The following is a 25473-nucleotide window of genomic DNA, read 5'->3' as shown; positions in this document are numbered from 1 at the left end:
TCCAAACCACCTCCTCCTCTTCCTCCTCCCGCACACACACTATCACGCACACTCCCTGTGCCCCGCTCCATAAAAAACACTTACTTCTGCTCCAGTGTGCAGAGATCACAGTCATGGGAAACGAAAGGGTGGGGAAACCAGGGATGGAGAGGAAAAATACACCCGAGGATCTCTTCTTGTTGCTGCTGAGCACGTGCTGCTCCACAGAGCTGTCAGGGCTCAGGAGCTTCACTCATGCACGGGCACACACGAGCACGCGGGAACGCTGTAGCAGAGATTTTAGGATGGCCTCGTCTCTGAGATTAATATCAGGAAAATGAAATGACGGCAGAAGAGTCACAGGGTTGAGTTTTGTAAGTGAGATGATAGTGTGGCGAAGGCAGTGTGAGTGGGTGTGGTTGGTGAGATGAGCGGAGACACAGCCATAGATACAGTAACTATGTGAACAGAGCCCGAAGACACATCAAGGTATGAGCAGCCAATCAGCGTGGAGGGCTGGAGTATAGTCAAGACGGGCACATACACCCCCAAAAAATACATAAACTAACACACCTCGCACGCATAGTCACTGGTCAACACTCCATGCATGCTGTTCATTCGCTATCAGTGAGTTGATGGTTGTTGTGAAAGAAGTGGCATGACTCATTTGGGCTTCAAAGCATGTGTGAGTGGGCTTGTGTGTGCGATATGAAATGTTTAAACTCACTGTATTGTGGCTGTGTGTAGTCATAGTCGTCGTGGCTCTAGAGCCACTGACACGTTGTACATGGCAAATCGGCACATTTGGACGGGCCATCTGGCATTATGAGCTTTCTCACACCATTTGGCTGTGGACTTAACACCCCCTCACTGTCATCAAATAAACAGTTTGGGCAGAGATGATTTCTTTGGTCCATGTACTGTACCTTACACACACAAGCAGCCTATTGTGGAGCTTCATGCACACACACACACACACACACACACACACACACACACACACACACACACACACACACACAAGTCTTCACACATTTTCTCAAGTGTGGATTATGCATTCAATCCGCCACACAAACACCCACATGCACACACAGACACGTGTGCAGCCACACACACATTCGCAGTCTTCGCTGCGTGAGCCACAACCGCATCCTGTGGACAAGGCAGTGCCTGTTGGCTATTAATGGGCAATCACCATGGTAACCAGTGTCGTGTCATGAGTAGCAGGTCACCTGGAAGTCTGCCTTTTTTTTTTCATTCCCCAACAGAGAGGAAAGGAGAGTAGGAGAGGAGAGGAGAGAGAGGGTTTAGTAAAAAAAATTAAATGGTTCAGAGGTGCAGTAGATGTGAGTAGAAAGCACTTGCAGACTCGTCCCTAGAGTGCTGATGGCTTCCTCCCGACCCTCGTCTATGTTCCACAGATGTGACCTGCAGCAATCTATTGCTCTTTGCTCAGTCTCCATTGGTACTTTCTAAACCCAGAGCTTTACGGGTATTTTATCTGTGTCTGTAAGAAAGACAGTGTGTGGATCCGTGTGAATATGAATGGATGACATTGTCATGTTAATGAAAATATTATAAATAGTTTTTCCTTTCATTTATGTCATTTTCGCCTTAAAACTCCAATTGCATTTGATACAAATGATCACCCCCCCCCCCCCCCCCCGTCTGTTAACCCCCCCCCAGATTCCTCCCCTTCCACCCCACTGCCCACAGACCCCGCTGCGTGCCCTCCTCCTACCCCTGACCTGGCTTGGCCCTTGGCAGTGGTTGGCGGAAACGGCGGAAGAGAGGCCGGCAAGTACTGCTGCCTGTGCGGAGCCTGGTTCAACAACCCGCTGATGGCCCAGCAGCACTACGAGGGCAAGAAGCACCGCAGGAACGCAGCCAGAGCCCGCCTCCTGGAGCAGCTAGCGGGCAGTCTGGATGCCACGGAGAGCACAGGTCAGCCTCTTGGCCCCGAGCCCGACACAAGTGACAAGTGAAGGGCAGGAGGGGTGTTACGACTTTGTACCAGGAAAGACGATAAGGGGGAGATCACATTCAAGATCTGTGGCAGTGAGGGTGGACTTCTGAAATGTTCATATGCCTTTCAATGTGGTGTACATTTCACAGATATTATACTGAGGTAAGCCACACCACTTATTCACAGATAAAATTAGCACCCTCAGCCAGTTACTGTAACGATCAGCTTTTTCACATTCAACCTACATTTGTTCAAAAACATGGGTTCTATGTGGCTGACTCCTTTGTCCTTAAGCCCCATACGTTTCCATTAAATCAGTCCGGAGCTTCTCCCTTGGATCAACCCCCTCTACTGTTTATATATACTGTAAAGAATTAATGTTCCACAGATGGTTGGAATACATTCTTTAAATTTAGATGCAGAATTGTAAAGTTTTATAGTTCTGCAGAAGTCATAATAAACTGAATTGAATAGGGACTAAACGTCAAGTCTTTCTGTATAAAGTCTATAAAGTAATTTGTGGCCCAGAAGGAGCTTTAGTGACATTATCAAGATAGATCGGCTTTGATCTGGAGGCGACAGATTTGTATTAGAAAGCGTATGTAACAGATTGGGGCATGTACTTTAAAAAGCGTGGGAGATTAGCCGGTTTGGGTCAAACAAGAAGACGCTGTCGAGTTGCATTATTGTGATTGTAGGAGCTAGCATGTTTGGTACTCGACCCTTACAAGGGACAGTAGGGACGGACTAAGTCAGTGACTCGGCATCTTCTGAATCAACTCTGACCATTGCTTTTTTCAATCAGAGCCCAACTTTATGGAAATGTAATACTAAATCACTAGAGTACTCTTTGAAAGGTATTTACTGGGTAAATGATCTCGAGGGTTGGACCCTGAGCCAATTAAAGGGAGTCATCTATCACCCCAAGCAAATAGTTGTCGCTCCCTAATTAAGTGCGTATCTCAGCCCAACTGAAATTTTGACACATCTTGTTTTTCGTATCTGTTTGCAACAGTCCAACCTTTCCGTGTGAGTTGTCTGGGGTCACAGCACCGTTAGCATAGCCGTGCTTCTTAGTGCTAGCACAGCAATGTGTTGAACTGACAAAGAAAGTAATGGGGCCTCTGTTAGCATGCTGCATATAGCATGCTTAGTGCAGCTAAATAACAACATATTACACATTAATGCTGAAGGGTGAACATGAGTCCCACACAGCCTGACAAAATCAGGAACTTAACTAAACGATTAAACTGAAATGATGTCTTAATGTACATTATTAAATGGTAGAATTTAGATCAAATTACAGTTATAGCAAGTCCTAGGATTTAATTACTATTCTATGTCTTTCTGTCCCCCTTAAGTCCTTCCCTCTCCCACACAAACACTTCCAACCACAAATGTAGCAGTAAGAGAACACTGATTCACATTTCATACACACATTTCTGCCAAAAGGGTTTTCTAATAGAAATATTAATAGTCTTTGGCACAGAAAGTGTTTTTCCTTCTCTGGTTCCTACAAGTGATATCGGCCAACATCATCCTGTTGCGTCACGCAGCCCAACATGCAACATCAGTGCGACGCAGCACCTCCACTGCGCCCGCATTCAAGTTCAACACACTCGTATACAGCTACTACAAACAAATACAAAAATCCTCTGTGAGCCGAAGCCGTGCCGTTCGCTTTGTGCTCCAGGTGCCATGACACAAACCATCATCTCAAGAAGCCAATCACATTAAAAGCATGAGTCACGTTGCCGCCTACACTGGCTCAAAGGCTTTAAGTGGTGTCACGTTGTATATCGTCCTCCATCCACACACTGTGACCCACATCCCGCAACCTCAGCTGCTTTTTTGGGAGGTTTTAAATCAAAATCTCCGCATTTAACTACAGAAGACATCTAAAATAGTGAGCATATAACAGACACATAAAAGTCAGATATTCCTTTTGTTTAATCAAATATATTTTCACTCAGTGACGCTCTACTGCAAAATCGATCCCGTCTTCTTTTCAAGGGCAATGAACTGGCTTAAGATTTCTAAGTGAGCTCGCCGCTGACGTGCTCTATTATATGTGCCATCAATCAAGTGTTTGTTCTGGTGCATTTAGTCTGAAACACTTTGCTCATCCTAATGCAGCTCCATTGTCATATGTCGTTTGTTCTTCTTCAGTTAGACACTTTGCATTGGTGCAAGATTCTCACATCGGATTGGCTTTTGTTACCACTTCAGGTATGAGGTCACAGGTGGGCTGGGTGTAATCCCAGAGGGAGGGTCCCTAAGAGAGGGGGGGGGGGGGGGGGGGGGGATTATGTGTCAGTCAAGTGTAGATTCATCTCTGTCCTTTTGTCCTCCTTTTCTAGTTGCGGAACTGTTTTCTCTTTACACTTTTGTTTATCTTTTCCCGCCCCCTTCCTGCTGCTGTTCTCTCTTGTGCCTGCTGTTGCTGTGGTTGTATTGTGTGGAAATGTGTGTGTGTGTGTGTGTGTGTGTGTGTGTGTGTGTGTGTGTGTGTGTGTGTGTGTGTGTGTGTGTGTGTGTGTACACCACTAGGGGCTCCAATCTCTCGTCATGTCTCATCTGTCATCCTTATTAGCTCCCCACGAAGCATAGGTGAATTATTTACACAGCAAGCTTTCCTTTCTTTCCAAACTATGGCTACAGAATCTGCCTGGCATATTGTCTGGTTGTGTCCTATTGATGATACTGACCTTTACTTGTACTTGCATATTCCCTCTTTGTCTCCCCCCTTACTTTCTGCTCCCGCTTTCACACTCTCGCGACCGAAACATATCACAAAATCCCCATGACATTTATATCAACACTTTTTCTTACTCTTGGATTTTTCTGGTGTAATTGCGCAGACAGGGGAAGACAACGTTGTCGTTATTTTCCACAACTAGGTGCCAGACAAAACCCTTGGAGATGGATTACAGAGGTGGACGAGGGAGTTGGAGTGGGAGTGGCTACTGACGAGGGATGGAGCCCGGCTGACTCGGCTGTGTTTTTACATAAATCACGACAGGGGTAGAAACCCCTGAAGACAGAGCCGGTGCATTGTCTCCTCTCTCTGGAGACTGAGTAGTTAATTAGAAGCAGTGAGATAAGCGCCTAGGACTGGAGTGTGTGTCGGCCTATGTGTGTGTGTGTGTGTGTGTGTGTGTGTGTGTGTGTGTGTGTGAGAGAGTGCCCGAGAGAGGGTACCAAAGCCGAGAAAATTGTATGTAATTGATGACTGTGCCTAAATTGGTGGACAGATACAGTATATAAACGAACTGTAGGCATTGTAGAGCCCACATATGAACTGAGCCTGGGTATCAAAGTTAAATTGCTTAACGAAACGTGTCCTTAACATCAAGTATTGAAAAGTGTCCAGCATTAAAAATTGGCTTGTTTACTTATTCTCTGATCAGATATTTCCTGATGTCAGTAAAATAAAAAACTTTACTAACTGTAGACAAAAGTCTTTAAAGACCTTGCTAAACCAACCAATGTCTTTATGTTAACTATGTCTGACATGAATATGTGTAAGAGGAGTGACCCGTTGTCACCCAACTCTGCAGCTCATCTCAACCCTACGGAGCATTTCAGGATTTTGTTTAACAGCCTGTTACTTCAGTGTCTTGCTTCATTCTCACAGCTCTCATCAGTGTTGTTTCCAGCTGCTGCTATTTGAGCCCGCTGAATGCTACCTACTCAACACCAACTGGCAGACAGACACAGTTAGTAATGAGCTGGTGAATAAGCAGGGGAGTATTTACAGAGTTAGAAATGTCCCTCAGGAATTCAGGGAAGTGAACATACACTTGTCAGCTGGCCAGAAACACAACTCCAAATGAAAGCTTATGTTACATTGTGTCAGCTACACGTGTAAATAAGGAACAGTTTGCCAATATGTTCACCATATCATCTTTTTATGTCTATGTTTTATCTATTTAACAAATTTCCCCCTGGGGATGAATAAAGTACCCATCTATCTATCTATCTATCTATCTATCTATCTATCTATCTATGTTGCCCTCAAGTGGCAAAAAGACAATTAATGATTAAATTTGCAGTTTTGACCTACCTGACAAAGGGTTATAGCATGTCTATATTTCCCAAACTAAGGTATTGAAAGGTTTTACTGAAAGGTTTTGATATTAGTTCTGACATTTAGACTTCATATTCGCACCGATCAATACATTATCCAATGTGTTCCCACAATACCCAGCTTTAAAGAATGATCAGAGACCGAGGAAAAACAACACAAACTAATGAGGTGTAGCAGCAGCCTGAACAATGTAGAGGAATCAGAATTTTTGTCTAAAACTGATGGTCTTTCCAATTACTGTCACATTTTCTGCTAAACTAATTAGGTCCTTCAAAGTTTGCTGCTTTGTAAAATTCCACTTGGATTCAATCCGACTCTCACCCTATGCTCAACCCCTCTCTGCTATGGTATTTGTGATATATTCCTATGAGACGTACCGCCAAGCCTTTGCGGCAGTCTGTTGGTTTTGATTGCATCTCAATGGGCTTCTTTTTGGATCCAGTTCCTTTTTAATCTTGCAAAGCACATGGTAAACTAATGGTGTACCACAGCACAAAGGCTCTGAAGAGCTCTGAAAACTATTATGCCGGCCTCCGCTGTGGATAAAGCTATAGATGAATACCATATAGTGGTAGGAAGGAAGGAAGCGGAAAGTAAACTCTACTTTGAAATGATCCATATTTAACTTGATGTTAAGTACAGTGCTCCCTCTGCGTCTTAAAACCATCCGACTATTTAACCAACAATGTTCACGCAACACTATTTCACAATCAGCAGCGCTGACCGCTAGCTGTAAACCCTTGAGTCTTACAAATAAAAAGGCTGCAGTTAGAGCTTGGCAGTGCTTCCTGATAGACTTTGTTACAATATATCAGACTCAGAAACTGCATGAAGATGTTTCTTCTTGCATTTCTTTGCAACAAGGCTCTTGAAAAGAACATTTTCTAAAAAATATTGTGCACAAAATGTAGCTCATTACTTTTTTGACAAGCATTTAGGCATCTCCATACCAGAGGTGCCAGCAATGCCAGAGGACTCTGTGCATTGAACGACAGTCACAAACAGCTCCACACCCACTGCCTCAGCTCAGCTCAGCCCTCTCTTCTCTCTCCCTGGCATATCTTCTTGTGTAATTAACAAGGCTTAGAACACCCTCACAAATATGCTCATGCTCACAAAAAAAACACACATTCACAACCCTGCGCTGCATGCTGTCAGTTTCCTTGCATACACACTTTCCATGCATGTAATTAACATGGATTAGGGCACAGTGTTTTCTTATGCCAGAACTGCTTTATTAACCGAAAGCACAGTGACTGTGCATGTGTGTGTGTGTGTGTGTGTGTGTGTGTGTGTGTGTGTGTGTGTGTGTTCAAAAGACTGGCACATGCCCACATTTTCTGGCACACACACAAACTGCAGCATATTGTACATCAGTGCTACTCGGCCGGGCAGTGGGGAGGTGACATCAATCAGGCTAAAAGCAGGGAAGCTGCCTTTGTGTGTGTGTGTGTGTGTGTGTGTGTGCACACACACACAAAGGCAAGGAAAGGAGCACGAGAGAATTATCATTCCTTTCTTTAACTAAATTATCGCTTCTCCAATTAATAGCATTTTCATTCGGGAGAACAGAAAAGGGTGTAGTATCTCTTTTTATCTCTCTCACACACACACACACACACACACACACACACACACACACACACACACTTAGTTGTTAGCTCATAATAGATGCAAAATGTCAACATTTAAACCAAGACTTACTCCCGGCTACTAATTCAGTCGTGACTTTCTTGTAGGCTAAATGACTGTTTGTCCTTAATCACCGCTGAAACAGACGGAGCGACTCAGACGGCGGGGAGTAGAGATGCCACATTATGCAGCTCTAGCCCAGTCTAAATGACCGACCCAACACTCCTGACTATATCACAACTTCATCTCTCAACATGCTTCACCAATTACCGCCACAGAAGGTCAAAAAGGTGATGGAATACACAGACAACTCATAAATCTCAAGGACAGTGATGACAGCAGAGAAAAGGGCACCCGCACACAAGCAATCACACCCGAATTCAGTCACATCACCCAAAATTACACATTCATCATAAAAAAATGAAAATGACAAAAACAAAACAGGCTGGGGGGGGAAGGGCTTCAAGCAATTATTTTTTGACTGTTTTGTCATACAACCCTGGAGTGTCAAGGTTGTTCATCTCTGATCTGAATTCTGCAGTGGCGGCTCTGCAGTGTGCAAAATGTGAGAAAACTAAAATAGCACTTCATTTCACGTCTGACAGCCAATTATGTCATGTTGCCGATTGGCCTATCTCCGTCGTCACAGAGAGCATTTCCTCCGTCCTCATGAAAGACAGAAAATGTGCACTGCCATGCAGTAGTTGCCACATGTGTAAGAGGATATTTCTTTGGGGGGGGGGGCTGGGTCTAAAGGTCATGTTCTCTCCTGTGGTCATTAAAGCCCAGCATGCATTTTATATCACTGCTGCAGTGTGACAAGTCATTATCATCACCACGTCTCAGTCTTTTTTTACACATTTTTCTCCGGAAATTTCCCTCTTTTCGCTCGTTGTCTCTACCTAACGCCGGCCCCTCTTCATCTCTCTTCACCCCACTCCGCTCTGTCAGTATCTCCATCTTCATCCAGCTATTTTTGGGTGTTCATCTCAACCACCTGCAAACCCTCTAATTAGTTCACATCTGTGTCTGAGCCGCACCATCTCAAGCAGACATTCACTGATACAATATAAATGTGCATGCATGCACAGCCGTACACAGCACTACACATGTGCACAGCAGACTGCACGGTTATTTTTTTTAGCCCTAGTGTCCTAATTCTTCTCCCTCTGTTGAAGGTCTTTTTTTAAAGGCACCTTCGTAACACACACACACACACACACACACACACACACACACACACACACACACACACACACACACACACACACACACACACACACAGGCGCTAAAAATAAGATGATCTAAGGATCTAAAAATGTAACTGGCTTTCTGCAGCTATTATTCTAATCAAATCCCCAAAAAATTCCAGATGCACTTTAATTAGGAAAATTGCGCAGCAATGTGGAATGTCTTAATAAGACTTGTCAGGTCTTTTGTTGTTGTTGTTGTTGCTCACATTGGCTTCACCGCTTCTGCTGCTGATGATCCAGATGAAGATGGCGACTGTTTTTAAAGATTTCTTTGAGCCTTACTTATTGAACGTACGCTCATAGTAACCACGGTGCTTGTGTGTTTGTGTCTCTCCAGGGCTGCGTAGTAGTTACTCTTGCAGTGTCTGCAGTGTGGTCCTCAACTCCATCGAGCAGTACCATGCACACCTCCAGGGCTCCAAGCACCAGAACAAGTGAGTACGACAACCAATGACTCGACTGACTAGCCATCCATTCATCCACAACGCTAAGAAAGAGAGACTTTCTGGAACAGACAATCCAACGATCACGTCCGCATGCAGCGATTGGCGAGGAATGCGGAGGTGTGAAAGTAGGCGGATTTGAACTTCTGGTCTTACATTTTTTTATACATTTGTACGATACATTGCCCTGAGGCTATGAAGACACGCAAAGACACAAGCACTCTCAGTGAGACATGAGCGAGGCAGTGCTATGATGACAGGCTTTTATCGCCTGCGAGTGCGGCCATTTGAAACGTATGAACACTTTGGAACTGAACACACAATCCTTTTCATGTCCTGCCCTATAGAGGTGATGTATATGAGGTCACATTACGGTCATTGTCTCTTATATTATGTTAGTTAAATGATTGTTAGTTATGTTTCAGTTCCAGCCTCGCAAATATGGAGATCGTCTGCTTTTCTTTCTTTATATCATATTAAACCGACTATCTGTGGGTTTAGGACTGACAAAACAAGACATTTAAAGACATCAGCTTCACCACCTCATTTGTCACTATTTTCCTACATTTTATAGCAGATTAATTGCTAGTAAGAATAAGTTTCATACAAACTGTGGAGGGCTAAAAACAAGGCATGGTTGGCGTGGTTTGTGATTAAGATGTATCCAAACATTAGACTATTTTTTATTCCAGACAAGGCTTTCATAGCCTTAGCATTTCATCTGCGTTGTTTGGTGGACTACAACACAAGGAAACCACTGAGAGACTGGGCAGCATTGGACGTTGTTTGTATTAGAATACAGTGTGTAGGGCTACATTTCATATATCTGATGAGTGAAACATTCACTGGATGAAATTCATTTATAATACACATACAAGCATGTGGAGCAGACTCAGGCGGCGTGACGGGAACAGTGTTATTTATTGTAACGAATGACAGTCGCACAATGAGATTGGGTCATTTTTTATTTTGGATTTTTAGAAAATGTAATCACAGCCAATGTGAACATGTGTGGAATATGTATGGAATGGTTACATTTCATGCATTTACCATGAGACGGCTGTGAGCATGGCTATAGGTGCTGTTGTGACGTGTGTGCATGTGTCTCTTTGTATTTACAGCAATGTAATGTAAATTAAGTGTGTTAGGAATGGAGTATTTGTTAGATAAAAGGTTGCTTGAGGATAGAGGTTTGTTGTTGCGGCACATCAGCTGGAATGTCTGTATTTATCCACCCTAAAGCTCAACCTGTCTGGGCAGCACAAACCAAACTTCAGCAAAGAAGTTCACCGTTAGCAAGTGGTGGGTGTAGTGAGAACAACAACGGCAGCAACACGGAAGAGAAAGGCAGAGATGAAAGGATGACAAGAAAAGAAAACAAAGTTAAAAGTATATATTTTCTTTTACCAAAGGGTAAAATCCAAATGCTTCTATCCAGTAGTTACAAGAAAGAGCATAGGTATATATTATTTATGGTAATCATCATTTATTCTCAGTTAGCTACATAGACTATACTGTGTGTGCTAAATATGGACACTAGTTATAATTACCATATGTTTTCTCCTGTCTGTTTTGTTTTGATATATGCATTACCCCAAAAAATAATTATGCATCAACATAAATTATTAGGAGTTATTCTCAGACAGATAACGCTGTTTGTTGTGTGTAGAGGGAGCATGTATTATGGCGATGCTGTCCTGGGTGCTGAAACACAGCGGAGGAGACAGACAGACAGACAGACAGACAGACAGGGCTGGCTGATAATTCAATATGATCGTTTATCATCTTTCAATGGAATCGTATCGTGATGAAATCATATATTGAGATATCGTGATACACATTTACGTCATCTAAATTGATAATAACCACCACAGAAAATTTAGATAGAAAGATAGATAGACACTTTATTAATCCCGCTACAGCTTGTTCGCTACAGCAGCATTCAAAATATTGAGTATAAAAATGCACAATATATACAATGACATAGAATTATATTACATTAACTAACTAAACAGTAGTGTAAAGTTTAAATTAACTAACTGAACAGTAGCGCAGAGATTGTTTAACCAACAACAAACAAGCAAACAACAGTGTAACAGAGTTATAGTCCTGTGAATGATTTGGCCGGAGGTGATTTATTATAGAGTGTTATTGCAGTGGGCAGGAATGATCTCCTGTATCTGTCCTTGTGACAGCTCACAGATACAGGAGCTCCGCTGTCCCTGCAGTAGGTGGAGCGGGTGATCCAATATGGATAATCGTTTCTTCAGTGTCCTCCACTCCACCACCTTTTCCAGACTGTCCAGTTTGCAGCCAATGACGGAGCCGGCCTTCTTAACCAGTTTGTTAAGTCTGTTGGTGTCTCCGGCTCCAATGCTGCTCCCCCAGCAGACTACAACAAAGTACAGCGCCCAGGTCACAACACACTGGTAGAACATCTCCGTCAGGATGCCGTTCATTTTGCACAAAAGTACTCAGTATTTCTTTTTTGTAAAGTATTTAATTCACACAAGAGTATAGAAAAATAGACTTTACCATGCGGTTATTTCATATAGACAATGTATTGAATTAGCAGAAAACATTTTTATATCATGATAAATATCATTAGAGATATAAAATGACCAATATCGAGAGAAGATGTTTGCCTTATCACCCAGCTCCACAAAAATCAGGTCTTTTATTTAATTTGTTGGCATAGGCTACAGTATATTCATTTATTATTTTGTTTATAGGCCTACATATGAGCAAATTTGTTTTCATGAGTTATTGCTATAATTCATTTGTCATGATTATTGCACATTTTGTCGCTGTTTTCGTCTCATTAAAAAGGAAAATCCTTGAAGTCTGATTTTTTTTGCCCTCATCTCTTATTAGTCAATAATAGCAACGTCAAGTACAATATCAGTAAATAACGACCGCAAGTTTGAGGAAAGTTAGATCGCTTGTGTCACTGCCGTTTTAACGAACGTGCTCATAGCGGGCCTGAAGCCTGATGGATACAACGGGAGGCTCCTCATGTAGAGACGCAACGGCAGCAGGGTTCCTTACTCCGAACACAACCTGCTACTAAAGAAAAAAAATAGCAGCTGTATATCTGTTGGAAGGAAGTTCTCTCCCTCTCTCTTTTCCTCTGTGTGTAAGTGAGCAATAGTGTTCATTATGTGTGAGAGAGATTGACACAGTTGCCCCCCCCCCCCCTATATGTCTTTAACTTTGACACATTCTGAATTACAGGAACGACACTCTTCCTCTTTCATTTTTGCGTTGAATTTTTCTCACAGAAGCTTCGAAGCCCTTAAAAGGGTAATTGGGACAGCCATACCGAAACCTTTGAAATGGTTTGTTTAAGGACACACTTCTCAATATTAGGGAAAACCTCAAGGAACTTTAAAACTACATTTTTGTAAATGACTGACGCTAAAGCTGGAGGTGAGGTACAGAGGTAAAACGGGGCAGAAAACGGCACAACCTAAGACATTAAAAGGAAAGTTTTCTCTAATCTAGAATGCTAGCTGGCTGCTCAGAGAGCTTCAGTGTGATTTGCTACGGTGCAGAGATAGCAGCTCACATCAGCACAACAGAACTTGACTGGAATTTGGTTTATGGAGATCAAAACATAAAAAAATACGATAAAGATTTTCTGCAAAGATTCAAAGATTACTTGATATTCTACACAGAATCTCATGGGATCTTTCTTTCTCAGCAGAGATACACTTTAGTCAGGTGTAGTTGGGAAATGACCAAAAGAAACTGCATCTTTGTATTCCCAAAGAGATGTTGAGTATCAGGAAGTAGCAGTTTTGTGTGTTTGGATGAGACCAAAGGTTACAGAATTTATATTTACAGAAGGCACATCTCATCAACTAACCCATACCAAGAAGCAGGGTACCGAATGCCTAATGCAGCTCTTCACTCACTCTAAGTCAGCCTGGATAAGGGTGTCAGCTAAACTCCTAAAAAGCCTGATTGTCGAGATGTATAATATCTCTGCACAGAGGCTGTAAATCACAGAGAAAGTGCCTCATAACTCTCTCCTTCCGTCAGTTATACTGTCGTAAAGCAGAAAAGAGGGCGAGGAGAGAGTAAGCAATACTGATGGATACAAAGGAGACAGTATGCAGCAGAGACAGAGGCGAAACAAATGAAAAAAGCATAGAGATGGAAAGTGCAGGAGAAAGTAAAACGAAATTGTGGCTGAGACAAAATCTCCTAAAATTGAACTGAAAAGTGGAGCCAGATAGATAAGGAGCAGATTCAGAGTGTAAATTGAGGTGAACCCTGCCCAGTGTTGCTGACTGCGGCAGGGCTTTGCTGCTTAGGATGGAGAGGACGGATTGACAGGACATCGACAGACAGACAGACAGACAGACAGACAGACAGACAGACAGACAGACAGACAGACAGACAGACAGACGTACCAGGGAGATTTACAGGGTAGGTGATGATAGGTCACTGGTATTATCAAGGCTTATGGGAAGTATTCTGAAGTGGAGGAAGTTTGGTGGAGAAATGAGCAGAGCTTCTGTCTTATTTCAGAAGAAGAGGATATAATACTTCAAGTAAAACAAGTTTAGGTACGTTAAGGAAGCAGTCTCATGATGTCTTTGTGGTTATTATCAAATGGTTTACTGGAAGAAGAGGAGAGCAGGATTTTAACACACTACAGGCAAGTTTGGAAAGAATTTAAAAGCCCCAGCTCAGTGTCCACCCAAAAAGTGGAAACAGACAGCTCCCTGCATATTGATTTCCACCCAAGAAAGAAATAATAGCATTTTCATGAATAGCATATCAATTTGTGATATCTGTTCTGTCTGGGACATCAAACATTTATGCGAGTCATGATGTGAGTGTAATTTCAATAGCAATTTTGTTGAAACCAATATTTAGAGGTTGCCTCTATTTCTAATGTATGGATTGTGCTAAATTCTCTTGAGCAGCGTCTGCAGTATTGCAGACTTACAGTGTGCATGAAGTGTGAAAAAGTCCATGAGAGAGCCCTCAAAGCACAAGTGATTCTACAGCACAACAGCCCTCGCAGACTTATTTTGCGAACGCACGCTGAATTCGGTTAAGTCTGCGAGGGTGAACACACTGGTACTGGAAATAAGTCTTGCCAGCTCTGTTGGACCGCCGGATCAATCCTCTGGGGAAAAACAGAACAAGACCAAAGGTTCCACCTCATCGACCTCACTTCCTCTGCCTTCACCCAGTCGCTCAGGTGAAACACAATACGGGTAATGTGTGTTAGGAACCGCTCCGGGCTAAGTCTCCCTTACTCACATACCCTCACCCTCTCTACATCAAAGTGCATTACATTTTAGCCTTAGAAACACAATAGTATGTGGGCATGATATGATAGCAAATAAAGCCCCTTTCACACTGTCTGCTGACATGGGAGTGTAAATACTCTCATGCACACACACACACACACACACACACACACACACACTCTGGCTGCAGCATAAATGACTACCTCTAAGGCATTGCAAGTTTGGAAATAAGAGGGGCTCATGAATAAGGTGTGTGTAGTTTTATTGTGTGTGTGTGGGGGGGCGGGGTTGTGTGTTTCTATGTGGATAAGTGTCGGTTTATTTATGCAGCACACGTCATAAGCACAAAATTCTTTACCAAGTCTTATTATGGAGTGGTGGTTTATATTTTTGAACAGCTATGTGTGTGTGTGTGTGTGTGTGTGTGTGTGTGTGTGTGTGTGTGTGTGTGTGTGTGTGTGTGTGTGTGTGTGTAAATGTAGAAACGTGTGTGTGTGAGTACTTATGGAAAAGAGGCTATTGAATTTGTTCAGTTCATATCTCTGGGTTGTTTACAAGGTGGACAAGGCTTTGCTTAAGTGACGTAACATCCTCCACCCTAACTTTGACTGAGTGTGCGTGTGTGTGTGTGCGTGCGTGTGTATTTTTGTGGGTCGTGTGTGTGTTCTTTCACACTCAGGAAGAGCTTTGGCTCGTGTAAGGAGCTTTCCAGAGGAGACGAAAGCGCAGCTGACAGCGGCAGGGGATTAGCTCTCACCGAAGAAACATCTAAGAAAAATGTGTATCTCCGTCTATTTATGCGCACATGTGTATGCGTGTGTGATGTTTGGTATTAGGAATGTCAGAAGAGGAACCAAGTGCGAACATCCAGGCAGAAATACTCAGGTGCAACACAAAAATACTAAACTACAGGGCACAAAGAAGGTCTGCTCACAGTTAGGCTCCAAATAAACCGCTTATTCCTCTTTTTCACTTTTCATGGCAATGTTTCACCCCAACGTTGCCACGAAAAGTGAAAATGAGGAATAAGCGGAAAAAGAGAAATAAAATATTTACGTGCAGCCTAACCCTGTGCAGACCTCCTTCGTCCCCTGGTATTAGAAATGTTTCATTATAAAATAACAGATTTCTCTCTTCTTTAAACAGCTGGATGCATCTATCTGCCAGCTCTTCTTATCTATATCGTGCATCTGCTTCAGTCAGCTGCAGGTCATTGGAAACGCTCTAGACTCCACACAGTCGCTACAGACTGGCTCTTGTAATTGGACCTGAACAGGATGATGACAGTAGAGATATAACTAGAGAAACTTGGCGGAACATTTTCACAGTTTACAGTGTGTTGCAATTAAGCCAATGCACTTAGCTGGCACGTGGACAGGGACACAGGTGGGAGTCAGACAGAACCAGATAGATGAATATTAAATCCCCATGTTGGTTCTTGACTCAAGTTCTTCGAGTAAAAACGAATTGCTAGTTTGAAAAAAGTGACAATGAAAGAATGAACATAAGGCCGTCAGAGAAGAGTTGAATTATTTTCCAGCCCTACAGCTGTCTAAAGATCTGATGTTGGTGTGTGTGTGTGTGTGTGTGTGTGTGTGTGTGTGTGTGTGTGTGTGTGTGTGTGTGTGTGTGTGTGTGCCAACATCAATGCCAATATCTGCTCATCGGCATGCTGATTCATCAGTTAGGTTCTATTATATAGATCCTTCTGTGCGTGACTCAACATTGTTCCTGTTAATAGTATCCAGCAGTCTGAGCCAGTGTTGTCAGAGAGCTCATTGAATATCCTCACGGCTATGGTGGCTTTCATGCAATGATTACTGGCCTGAAAAGTTGTTGTCCAAGTATACACGCATTAAAATATATTTCTAAAAACAGAACAAAACAAGAAAGGGCACTAATTAGCTCCTCGGAGTCCACAAGAGAAAACAAAGGAACCGGTAATGCACAGTTTACTTGATGGGAACTGTCAGCAGGGTTGTATCTCTGACCAACGACACTGCGTGGCTTTAACTACCCGTATAATATTATTCATGCTCACATCGCTCACTAGGATTGTGAGGCCTTTGCTCTCTGGATGCTTTTTCGTTATACAATTTCCGACCTCTGGTCTGCCTTTATGTGTATAGCGTGTGCTTGTGTGTGAGTGTGAGTGTGTTTGTGTGATGTTGATGTTGATGTTAACCCCAAGGGTATGATGGTGAGGTCGGGGACAATCCATTTAGCCTACTCACCCTGGTAATTATTCAGCATCAGTATCACAGAGGACACATACACACAAACTACAAAACAAACTAATGCCCATTTAAGAGGGAGAGGGAGAGGGTGAGGGTGGCCACGAGTGTGAGAGATTACAGTGCTGAGTGTAAAGTAACTCTGAATGCAAATGGTTGAGCTATCGACCTGCTAATGAGGGGCCGGCTTGCTGGCTGTATGCGTGTTTCATGGTGAAGTATGTGCGTGTGTCCTCTCGCTGCTTGAGGCAATGTGAAAGGTTAATTCAGGACTGTCGCAGGTCAGCTCTCCTCTCACACACCTCCTTTGTCACACCTGAACACACACACGCATTCTCACGCCCTTGGATCTCCTCATCTGGCCCAAAGGCACATGTCGTCGCCAAAAATCGCATGAACACAGTTTTTGTTTACACACACAGACACACTGCCCTGAGCATCACTGTCTGTGATATTAATAAGGTGAAGGGGGGGGGGGGGGGGTCATGCCTGAATCATGACTCACAGCTCAGCTCCCTTAGCAACCGCCACTGCCGGACTGCATTTACCTGGTGTACACACACACACACACACACACACACACACACACACACACACACACACAGCGTGCTAAGGTGACCTTCACATCCTCACAAACACTTCCATTGGACACAGTCTCACTCTCTCTCTCTCATATATATATATATATATATATATATATACATACATACATACATACATACATACATACATACATACATACATACATACATACATACATACATACATACATACACACACATATATATATATATATATATATATATAGGGACAGATTATTGGATTAATTTATTAACACTCACAGACCATAACCCTTATTGTAACCCCATCTCCTGTCTCACCTTCCGCTTCCCTGCATTGCACTGTCCTTGTCTCCGTCACCTTTCCTGCCCTCCTCCTATGATTTCTCCCCTTGCACCTCCTTGCTCAGGCGCCGACTGCATCCAAATTGTTAATTTAACAATCCACACAAGAGTGTGCATGACGATTTATGTGCTAAGTGCTGTCTGTGAAAGGTATAGTTATGCATACAAGACAGTACTGGTTATATAGCCGATGCTCACTATACAGTCAAAATCCTCACATGAGTCTTTGTGCCATACTGTACCCATAAAATCAATATATCATTTTAAACAATACACATAACTTAAAATTTAGGTTGTCGAATAACTTAGTGATAAACGTATAGAGCTGAATCTAAAAGGCAACAGATTTCTTCTTCTGCTATTATGAAGGCTCCCTGCTAAGTTCTACAAAGTTCTGAAACAATAAGTCATTAATTGATTAGTCAACTGACAGTCCATGAATCATTAATTAGTCATTTGTCAAGCGATTTAAAGGATTAGAAAAATAGATGTTTATTATGTGTGTATTTTTTGTACTTTCGACATGTTTTTCTTTTTTCTTGTACCTCTTTACAAAAAAATCAACTGCTCATGAGGGCAGAAACAGTAATTCAATCAATTTATTACTTAATAGACAGAAAATTAATCAACACATTTTTTCTTTTTCAAGTCAGAAAAAATGCCAATCATTCCCTGATGCAGCTCATCTGCTGACACTAAAGCCATCACCACTCATGAAAAGTTGTAATTTTAGGAGTTCACAAGCCAAAATGGATGGAAATCTCTGGACTGAACAATGAATTAATACAAAAAATTAACAATAATAGTCAGTTGCGGCCTTACTCTTATGTGAAAGTCTGTGCACAGGACACATACTGCACTCTACTACAATGTTATGTATAATGTACGCATTTAGAGTATGTAGAATAAGATGATAATTCAGATACAACGGCTGGACTGACTCCTTACTTGAATGGACTTGCCCAGTTCTCCCTCTCTGTGATCCCTCTTTCTGCCTCTCCTCATGTTGTCCTTCACTCCCTCCTCGCTGCTACCTGTCCCCTCCCAGAGAACAATACAGGCTACCAGAGTCACGCCATCCCAAACCCTCACAGAGTCCAAAGTGCTCGATGAGGCCTGACAGAGCAGACAGGGTGTAGAGGCCACTGTTTTAACAGCCATTACCGGGATAGGTGCTGACAGCTAGGGTGCCTGTGCATCCCTCCTCCCTCTTGCTCTCTCTCCTTCTCAGCGTTGGAAGCGAGTGTGTGGGGCAACGCTCCAAATAGGAAGCAGTGAAGGAGTGGCATTTTAAGGACTGTGATTAAAACGGGCTATTTGGGGGACGGGTTTTCATTTCAGGACCGCAGCGATGGCCACATAAGGAGACAAACAACTAAATCTTTTTCTCAGTCAAAGTTTCTGATTTTGGTTGTATCTCTGAACAAACGTAAAACCAGACAGCGCTAAGCTCATGCTGAAGAGAAGACATTCAAAACTGCATCTTGAAACAGAGTTAAAAAGGTTCTCAGTCTAACAAAAGGAACAATTACACAAAAGGGTTATGGTTAGGCCAAGATGAAAGAGGTACGGTCTTACATGCTCATTATTGTTGGGATGTCTGTTGTAACATTCAGGCAATTGAATAAATGAGACCAACTTGATCTTGTCGTTTCAGTTGGACTTTGCAGACCAGCTTTACGGCCTTTAAATGCCCCTGTCCTATGGGGAAGTCCCAATAAATTTCACAAAAAAATACATACTCAATTAGGTGGGTGTTGCTTGGCATGAGCTTCAATCCATCTCATCTCTTTGTTTTCATTAAATGTGGCATCTTTGCCTCTGGAGTTGCTTTGTTTCATAGCGATAAAGCGACAGAATGCAGCCACAGCGCCTGTCATCATGAAAAACAATTCGCTGCTAAAGATAAAAGGCCAAATCCACAGTACTTATTGTACCTTAAACACAAGGATTTAGGCTCATATCTATGTCCTTTGTTTTAATTTGGGGAGCAGCCAGATAGAAGGCATAATAGACGGATGTAATTATGAGAAGATTGTGAAACAGGATTATCAGTTAATGCCTCACATACATTACAGTAGAGCAGTCATTCCCGTTGAAAGGAAATTTGTTTCAGTGCAGCAGAGGAAATAAAGCAAAGCAGGGTTGCAGTGCTACATCTCTGCTTTTTTTCTGCTATACTAGGAATGACATGAGACAATGTCCTCATTGCTAATGTATCAAGATAAATGTGCAGAGATTTACAGGTAAAGGAGATTACTTCCCGGGGACAAAACATGGCAGAAACATTATTTCTTTCCCCCAGTGGGCATGATGTTCCCTGTGGTTAAAGAGCCCTGTCTTGTTGGATCTGCTTGCATCAGAGGCAAAACAAGACTAACAAATTAATTCCTGTGTTTTTGTTTTCAGCCTGAAGCAACACCAGCAGTAAGCCACAGAGACAGGCCACACTGGAAAGAAGATAAGATGATTGTTGGAATAAACAACTTCAGAAAAAAAGGACTTGTGTCAGGAACCGAAGAGTATGAGAAAGTATTGTAGAGTACCTTCAGTGTGTGTGCATCTGTGTGTGTGTGTGTGTGTGTGTGTGTGTGTGTGTGTGTGTGTGTGTGTGTGTGTGTGTGTGTGTGTGTGTGTGTGTGTGTGTGTGTCATGGGCATCCATGCACGCATCTGCAGTATGCATGTGTGGGTCATTGTGAGTGTGTTTATTTCTATCTTTGATCTAAAACTATATCTCTGAGATTTATTCAGCACCTAAGTGTTAAGTGATATGAGTTGTCGACAGCCGTCCGAAAGCGGCTGCATATTGCCATATAACTCCAGTGTGAACCACAATCCGAAAACTGAACTGATGTCAGTGTGTTGCCCAGAGTGGTAATAATCATTATAATGATAGTCAAAGAGCAGCAGTAATAAAAGCTTTGTTACTAGCCGTCGTCCAAGTGCTCTGGCATTGATCCACATCTTGTGTTTCTACATGGTTTTCATGTACAGTGATAGTAGCACATGAATGGATCCCTGTCAGACCACTTGAGACTTACTCAGGCCCAGACCTTTAAATCCAAGGACAAGAAAACTCCCAACGACCTCAGCCATTACAGATTGCATGAATTTCCAACTTTAAAAAGTATTTTCGGTTTGTATCTTGTGTTGTCTATAAATGCAGTGGATTGGCATCCCTTTTTTTCCCCAACTGGTGGATGTGTCCTTTTGAAACCCATCTTTTCATGTATTCCATATGATCAAAACCTTGAGCTGTGGCGTGGTTACAGTACAGAAGGCAGTGGCGAAAAGAAAAGCAGCACAAAGACTTTCAAACTCCTGCTCTGAGGTGAGGGTCTGCGCAACTTTGTGAATCATCTACCGTTGAAAACATTCCCACAGAACTGAATAGTGATGTCAGATGCAGTCAGGAGGTGACAAAAATGATCTTCTCTGTCGAGTTGGGCGACATGTAGATAATATTTTTTTTATTCTATGGACAGAGAAAAAAATAAGAAAAAAAAGAAAAAAAAATCACTCCCAAACCATGTAGCAGCCAATGTGCAATACAACTGGGATGTAATTCAATGCATGCAAAATGTAAAACGTTGCATTCACTTGCCTTTTTAAAAACCTATTGCTTGCGCATTTTTGGCAATAGCGCTGCTTTCTAGTGATAGCTTCGTCTGCATTACTGCACATGCTTGCACCTGAGCAAAAAGGTCAACATCGAATTCATTCATCAAAAAATTGAGAACCTTTTGATACCTAGAAATTAGACCAGCCACTACTGTTATGACACCCCTCATTTGTGTGTATTTTGAGTGTCTACAGTGAGTTTCAACAATGGTGTGTAGCATCATAAGATGAGCAAACAGACGACACGCTCCACTTTCCTGTGCTGGCACTGAGCAGCATCTCTCTATAAACTGAGGAGAGGACTGGAAAAACACAGCACTCAATGCTAAGCTATCAGCTGTTTTGTTTTTTTCTCTGTAAACACATTAAAATGTTTTTTTTATTTTGTGCTTTGTTCATTTCATGGTGGGGAGAGTTAAATATGACCTGATTAAAAAAAGTGTTTTTCTTCTGCAGACATATGTATGAGTAATGGTTTTATGCAATCACGCGGTAATATTAACAACCATGCAATGAGGGTTTGAAGTTTAATAGTTTAATGAAGCAAAAAAAAAAAAAAAAAAAAACTGTTTGTGTAAATAAGCAGTAGCTGCAGGTGAAGTTTGTGTTTTAAGACGTAGAAGAGTTTTGTATTCATAGTGTTCACCTGCACTGAGTTACTGGATGATAAGGGAAATGGGTTTCTTATGGATGTTATTGACAAACACTAAATAAGCTGACACTTAAATAAGAATGAACTGTCTTTTGGTGGGTCATGTCATGTTTCTGAATTGATAACTATCGGTAAAAAATAAACTCATCATGAGCCGAAGAGTCAGTGATGATGGACCAAAACCCAGCATGTGGAGAATACAGTGAGTGATCACAGAGGGATTCAGAGGAAAGCCGTTTTCATGAGGACAACCACATTCACCACAAAGAGAAACATCTGATATGGGACTGTTTTGCCAGTGGATTCTTAAAACAGCAGAAAATGACGACGCAGGACTACAGACTGTTGGATTTTAACACGCGTTTAAAATAACCAACCCCTCTGTTGTTGGTAATGCCGTACGAAAAACACAAAACAAGAAGTCATTGGGCTTGTTTGATGTGCATCATGACTGTTTTGATGACTTTACGCTGACTCCTTTTCTCTCCAGCACTGGTGTATTCACAATAGACACAGCGTCTGTGTGTGTGTGTGTGTGTGTGTGTGTGTGTGTGTGTGTGTGTGTGTGTGTGTGTGTGTGTGTGTGTGTGTGTGTGTGTGTGTGTGTTGATAGCACAGTCTGTGCAGAAGATGACTGTGCAATAAGTCTCATATTTCACCAGATGTTACATTATATATATATGACAGAGATGTATCTACGAGTAGGGATTTTGTGATATGATGCTTGCGGGCGTGTCTGTGTATGTGAAGCTGTCAACTGCACTGGCAGTGGGAGACTCGTGAGCTGTGCACCATGAGCACACATTTGTAAACATACCTGATGAATACAATGAAGATGACAACTATATCTATTTTCTCTTGCAAAATCCAGAGCTGTGTTTTTCTTTTTCTGTGTTTGCACCACTGTGTAGATGAGTGTGAAGTTTGCTTTTACTTATTCTCTGTTACTGTACATGCACAACCTCGAGCTTTGCAGCATCAGCCAGGCAACAATAGAGATAAAATAGATTATTAAACGTATTAATTAAAATAGATTATTAATGTACCTCTTTTACTTTGTCTCTAACACTATCAAACGGCACTTCGGCCAAAGGTACATTAACAAGAGATATGAGATGCGGGATGTAAGAAACAAAAAGCCAATAATGTCAATGAATATTGGTAGTGTTACATTAGGCAGCTATAAGGTGGACCAACAGTACGAAATGTGGACAACTTCAAAGTGTAAAATCTGGTGGCACATAGATGAGTTATGAAAGTTAGAATTGGCTTCTGGTTCCGCCACCACCACAAAGGGCAGACGTCTCCTATGACAACATTTTAAAATATTCCACTAATCTGTGAATAAATTTCTTTAAGTATTAAAAATGGCCGATAGCAGGATAGTGATGGAAACGGGTGAGAAAAGTATGAGAAATACTACAGCCTTCAACGTGGTTGATGATGAGCCACGGGGTGCAGAACCTAAAGCCAACAGGAAACATGGACTTTGTTTACATGGACATGTGTAACCTGTTTATGAGGATACTAAGCAAGTTAAAAGAATACAAAGACGTAAAAAGAGTGTTAAAGTAGAAAAGACTCCGTTTCCAGACTCCCAACTCAGCCAGACTCTGTGTCTTCTACGAGGACAGGAAGTGATTTTACTGCTTACAAGTTAAGGTTATACTTTCAACAGAGGTTCCAGTTCAGCAAATGAATCACCAGCTTTGGCACACGGTAGGAGAAGGTTTCCAAAAGACAAACCTTTGATTAAAAAACAAGAGTGAAATAACTGAAATCAAAGCCCGCACATACTGTATGGTAATATATTCAATCCGTGGTATAATCCACCAATATTTGCACAGAGAAACAAACAAACAATGTTTTTCCTTGAAATAAGAGTTGTAAATAAGTCGGATGTTATTTCTTGTGATGGAAATATATATATTTAATGGACTAAGCTGTTATGGATCGCCCCAAGGCTCAGAAGCCAGAGGTCTGCTCCGGCCAATTAAAGGGTCAATTTACAGAAACCTTTTCTTTGGAAGCTACAGTATGACCAATGAGAGGTTTGCTGACTGCTGACAGTTCCATTAGTTCATGTTATCATTCCTTTGTTCTACCAAAAAGATTGTTTGTTTGGATTTGTTTGTCAGTTTGAGGGGTTTTTTTCTTACTATAAAGACGACACATGAAAAGCTCAGTCTAGTCTCCTTCAATGCTAATGTATACTTAAATTAGACGCAGTAAGATACTTAATACAATGAGGGGGGTTGCCATCTTAATGTAAAAAAAGATTTCTTTTGAACCGACGTATGAACAGAGAGAGAAGTAGGGCAGACTCATCTTGGCTCGGGCCGACAGACGGGACTGAAATCACACTACATATGTGCTCCTCAAGCAAGTAACTTCATGTGTTTAATATTGGAACAATACACTGAAGTGACCATGCCCCTACATATATATTAATGCTGGAGTAGAACATAAAATCATATGTTACATAGATGATGTTCTCTTATATAAAAAAATGAAATCAATCACCTCTGCAGCAATCTGCCTTTGGTGCATTTGACTATGCAGACCTGGTGGAAGGGTTGAGTTCAGGCGAGGCCAAAGGTCAACTGAGTCAACAGACGTCCATTCTTGAAAATGGTTCGTTAACGATTTTACTATATTTGTCAAATTTTGTAGAACTGAATTGTTCGTTTTTGGCCGCAGTGTTTTTAGTTGCCTCTGCCATACAATAAAAAAAAACATTCATCTGCTTCTTGTGTTGACAAAAAAAGTGTTCTCTCTGTTTACAAACACACAGTAAGCTTCTTTGTTATTGTGACACATTGTTTTTTGACAAAATATACAAATATAGAAGGCGCTTAGCCTTTAAAAAACAAATAAAAGAATAAATAAAAGACATTTGGTTCAGGGCTGTATGAACACAGCTCTATTATATATCACTATGATAATGGTAATCCTTAGTGTTGTCATGCCGCAAAACACATATGATTTATGGGAATGCCAAATATTCAGATTCACTTGAAAGAAATACAAAAGACAATACAGACCATCTTTAACAAACATATAGCATGAGATATCACAACCGTTAAAGTTAGGCTGCATCTCCCCAGAGACTAATGGTGTTGATGAATAATTAGTGGGTATATTGCTGGCAGAAGGGAAAAGCTCTGCAATCAAAAGATGGATGGTGCATGTTGAGGTTAAAAAAAAAATCTGATGACAGAAAATGTTTTGAGTTATTATAGGTATTATTTTAACAATCTTTTTACGATAAGTGTTATTAGTCAATAGAGAATTATTACCGTTAAGAGTTACATGATTCCGCGCAGTGCATTTAAATAAAAGGCAAACCACCACTGACACCAGGAGAAATTATCACACTTTTATGAAATATAATATTAAGCTTCGGGGAAAGCAAGTTTAAACCAT

At 41.8% G+C, this 25473-nt stretch overlaps 1 protein-coding gene across 2 annotated transcripts in view; it reads left to right on the top strand.

The window, feature by feature from the left end:
- Positions 1–24833, top strand: part of zgc:171482 (zinc finger protein) — a 49405-nt gene extending 24572 nt beyond the window's left edge. The window contains exons 5-7 of one of the 2 annotated variants that reach the window (XM_068722381.1): positions 1666–1923; positions 9258–9354; positions 20182–24833. In XM_068722381.1, the coding sequence (XP_068578482.1) occupies positions 1666–1923; positions 9258–9354; positions 20182–20203 (377 nt within the window). In that variant the 3' untranslated portion in view covers positions 20204–24833. The remainder of the gene's footprint in view (positions 1–1665; positions 1924–9257; positions 9355–20181) is intronic. The other variant, XM_068722388.1, reaches the window with a different exon arrangement.
- The last annotated feature ends 640 nt before the right edge of the window (positions 24834–25473 follow it).

This window comes from Cebidichthys violaceus, unplaced genomic scaffold (assembly GCF_023349555.1).
Source record: "Cebidichthys violaceus isolate CVI_PGR_0920_01 unplaced genomic scaffold, fCebVio1.0.p SCAF_10, whole genome shotgun sequence".
NCBI lineage: Eukaryota > Metazoa > Chordata > Actinopteri > Perciformes > Stichaeidae > Cebidichthys > Cebidichthys violaceus.
Note: the sequence above shows the minus strand (reverse complement) of the source record. Positions and strands in the feature narration are given on the sequence as shown.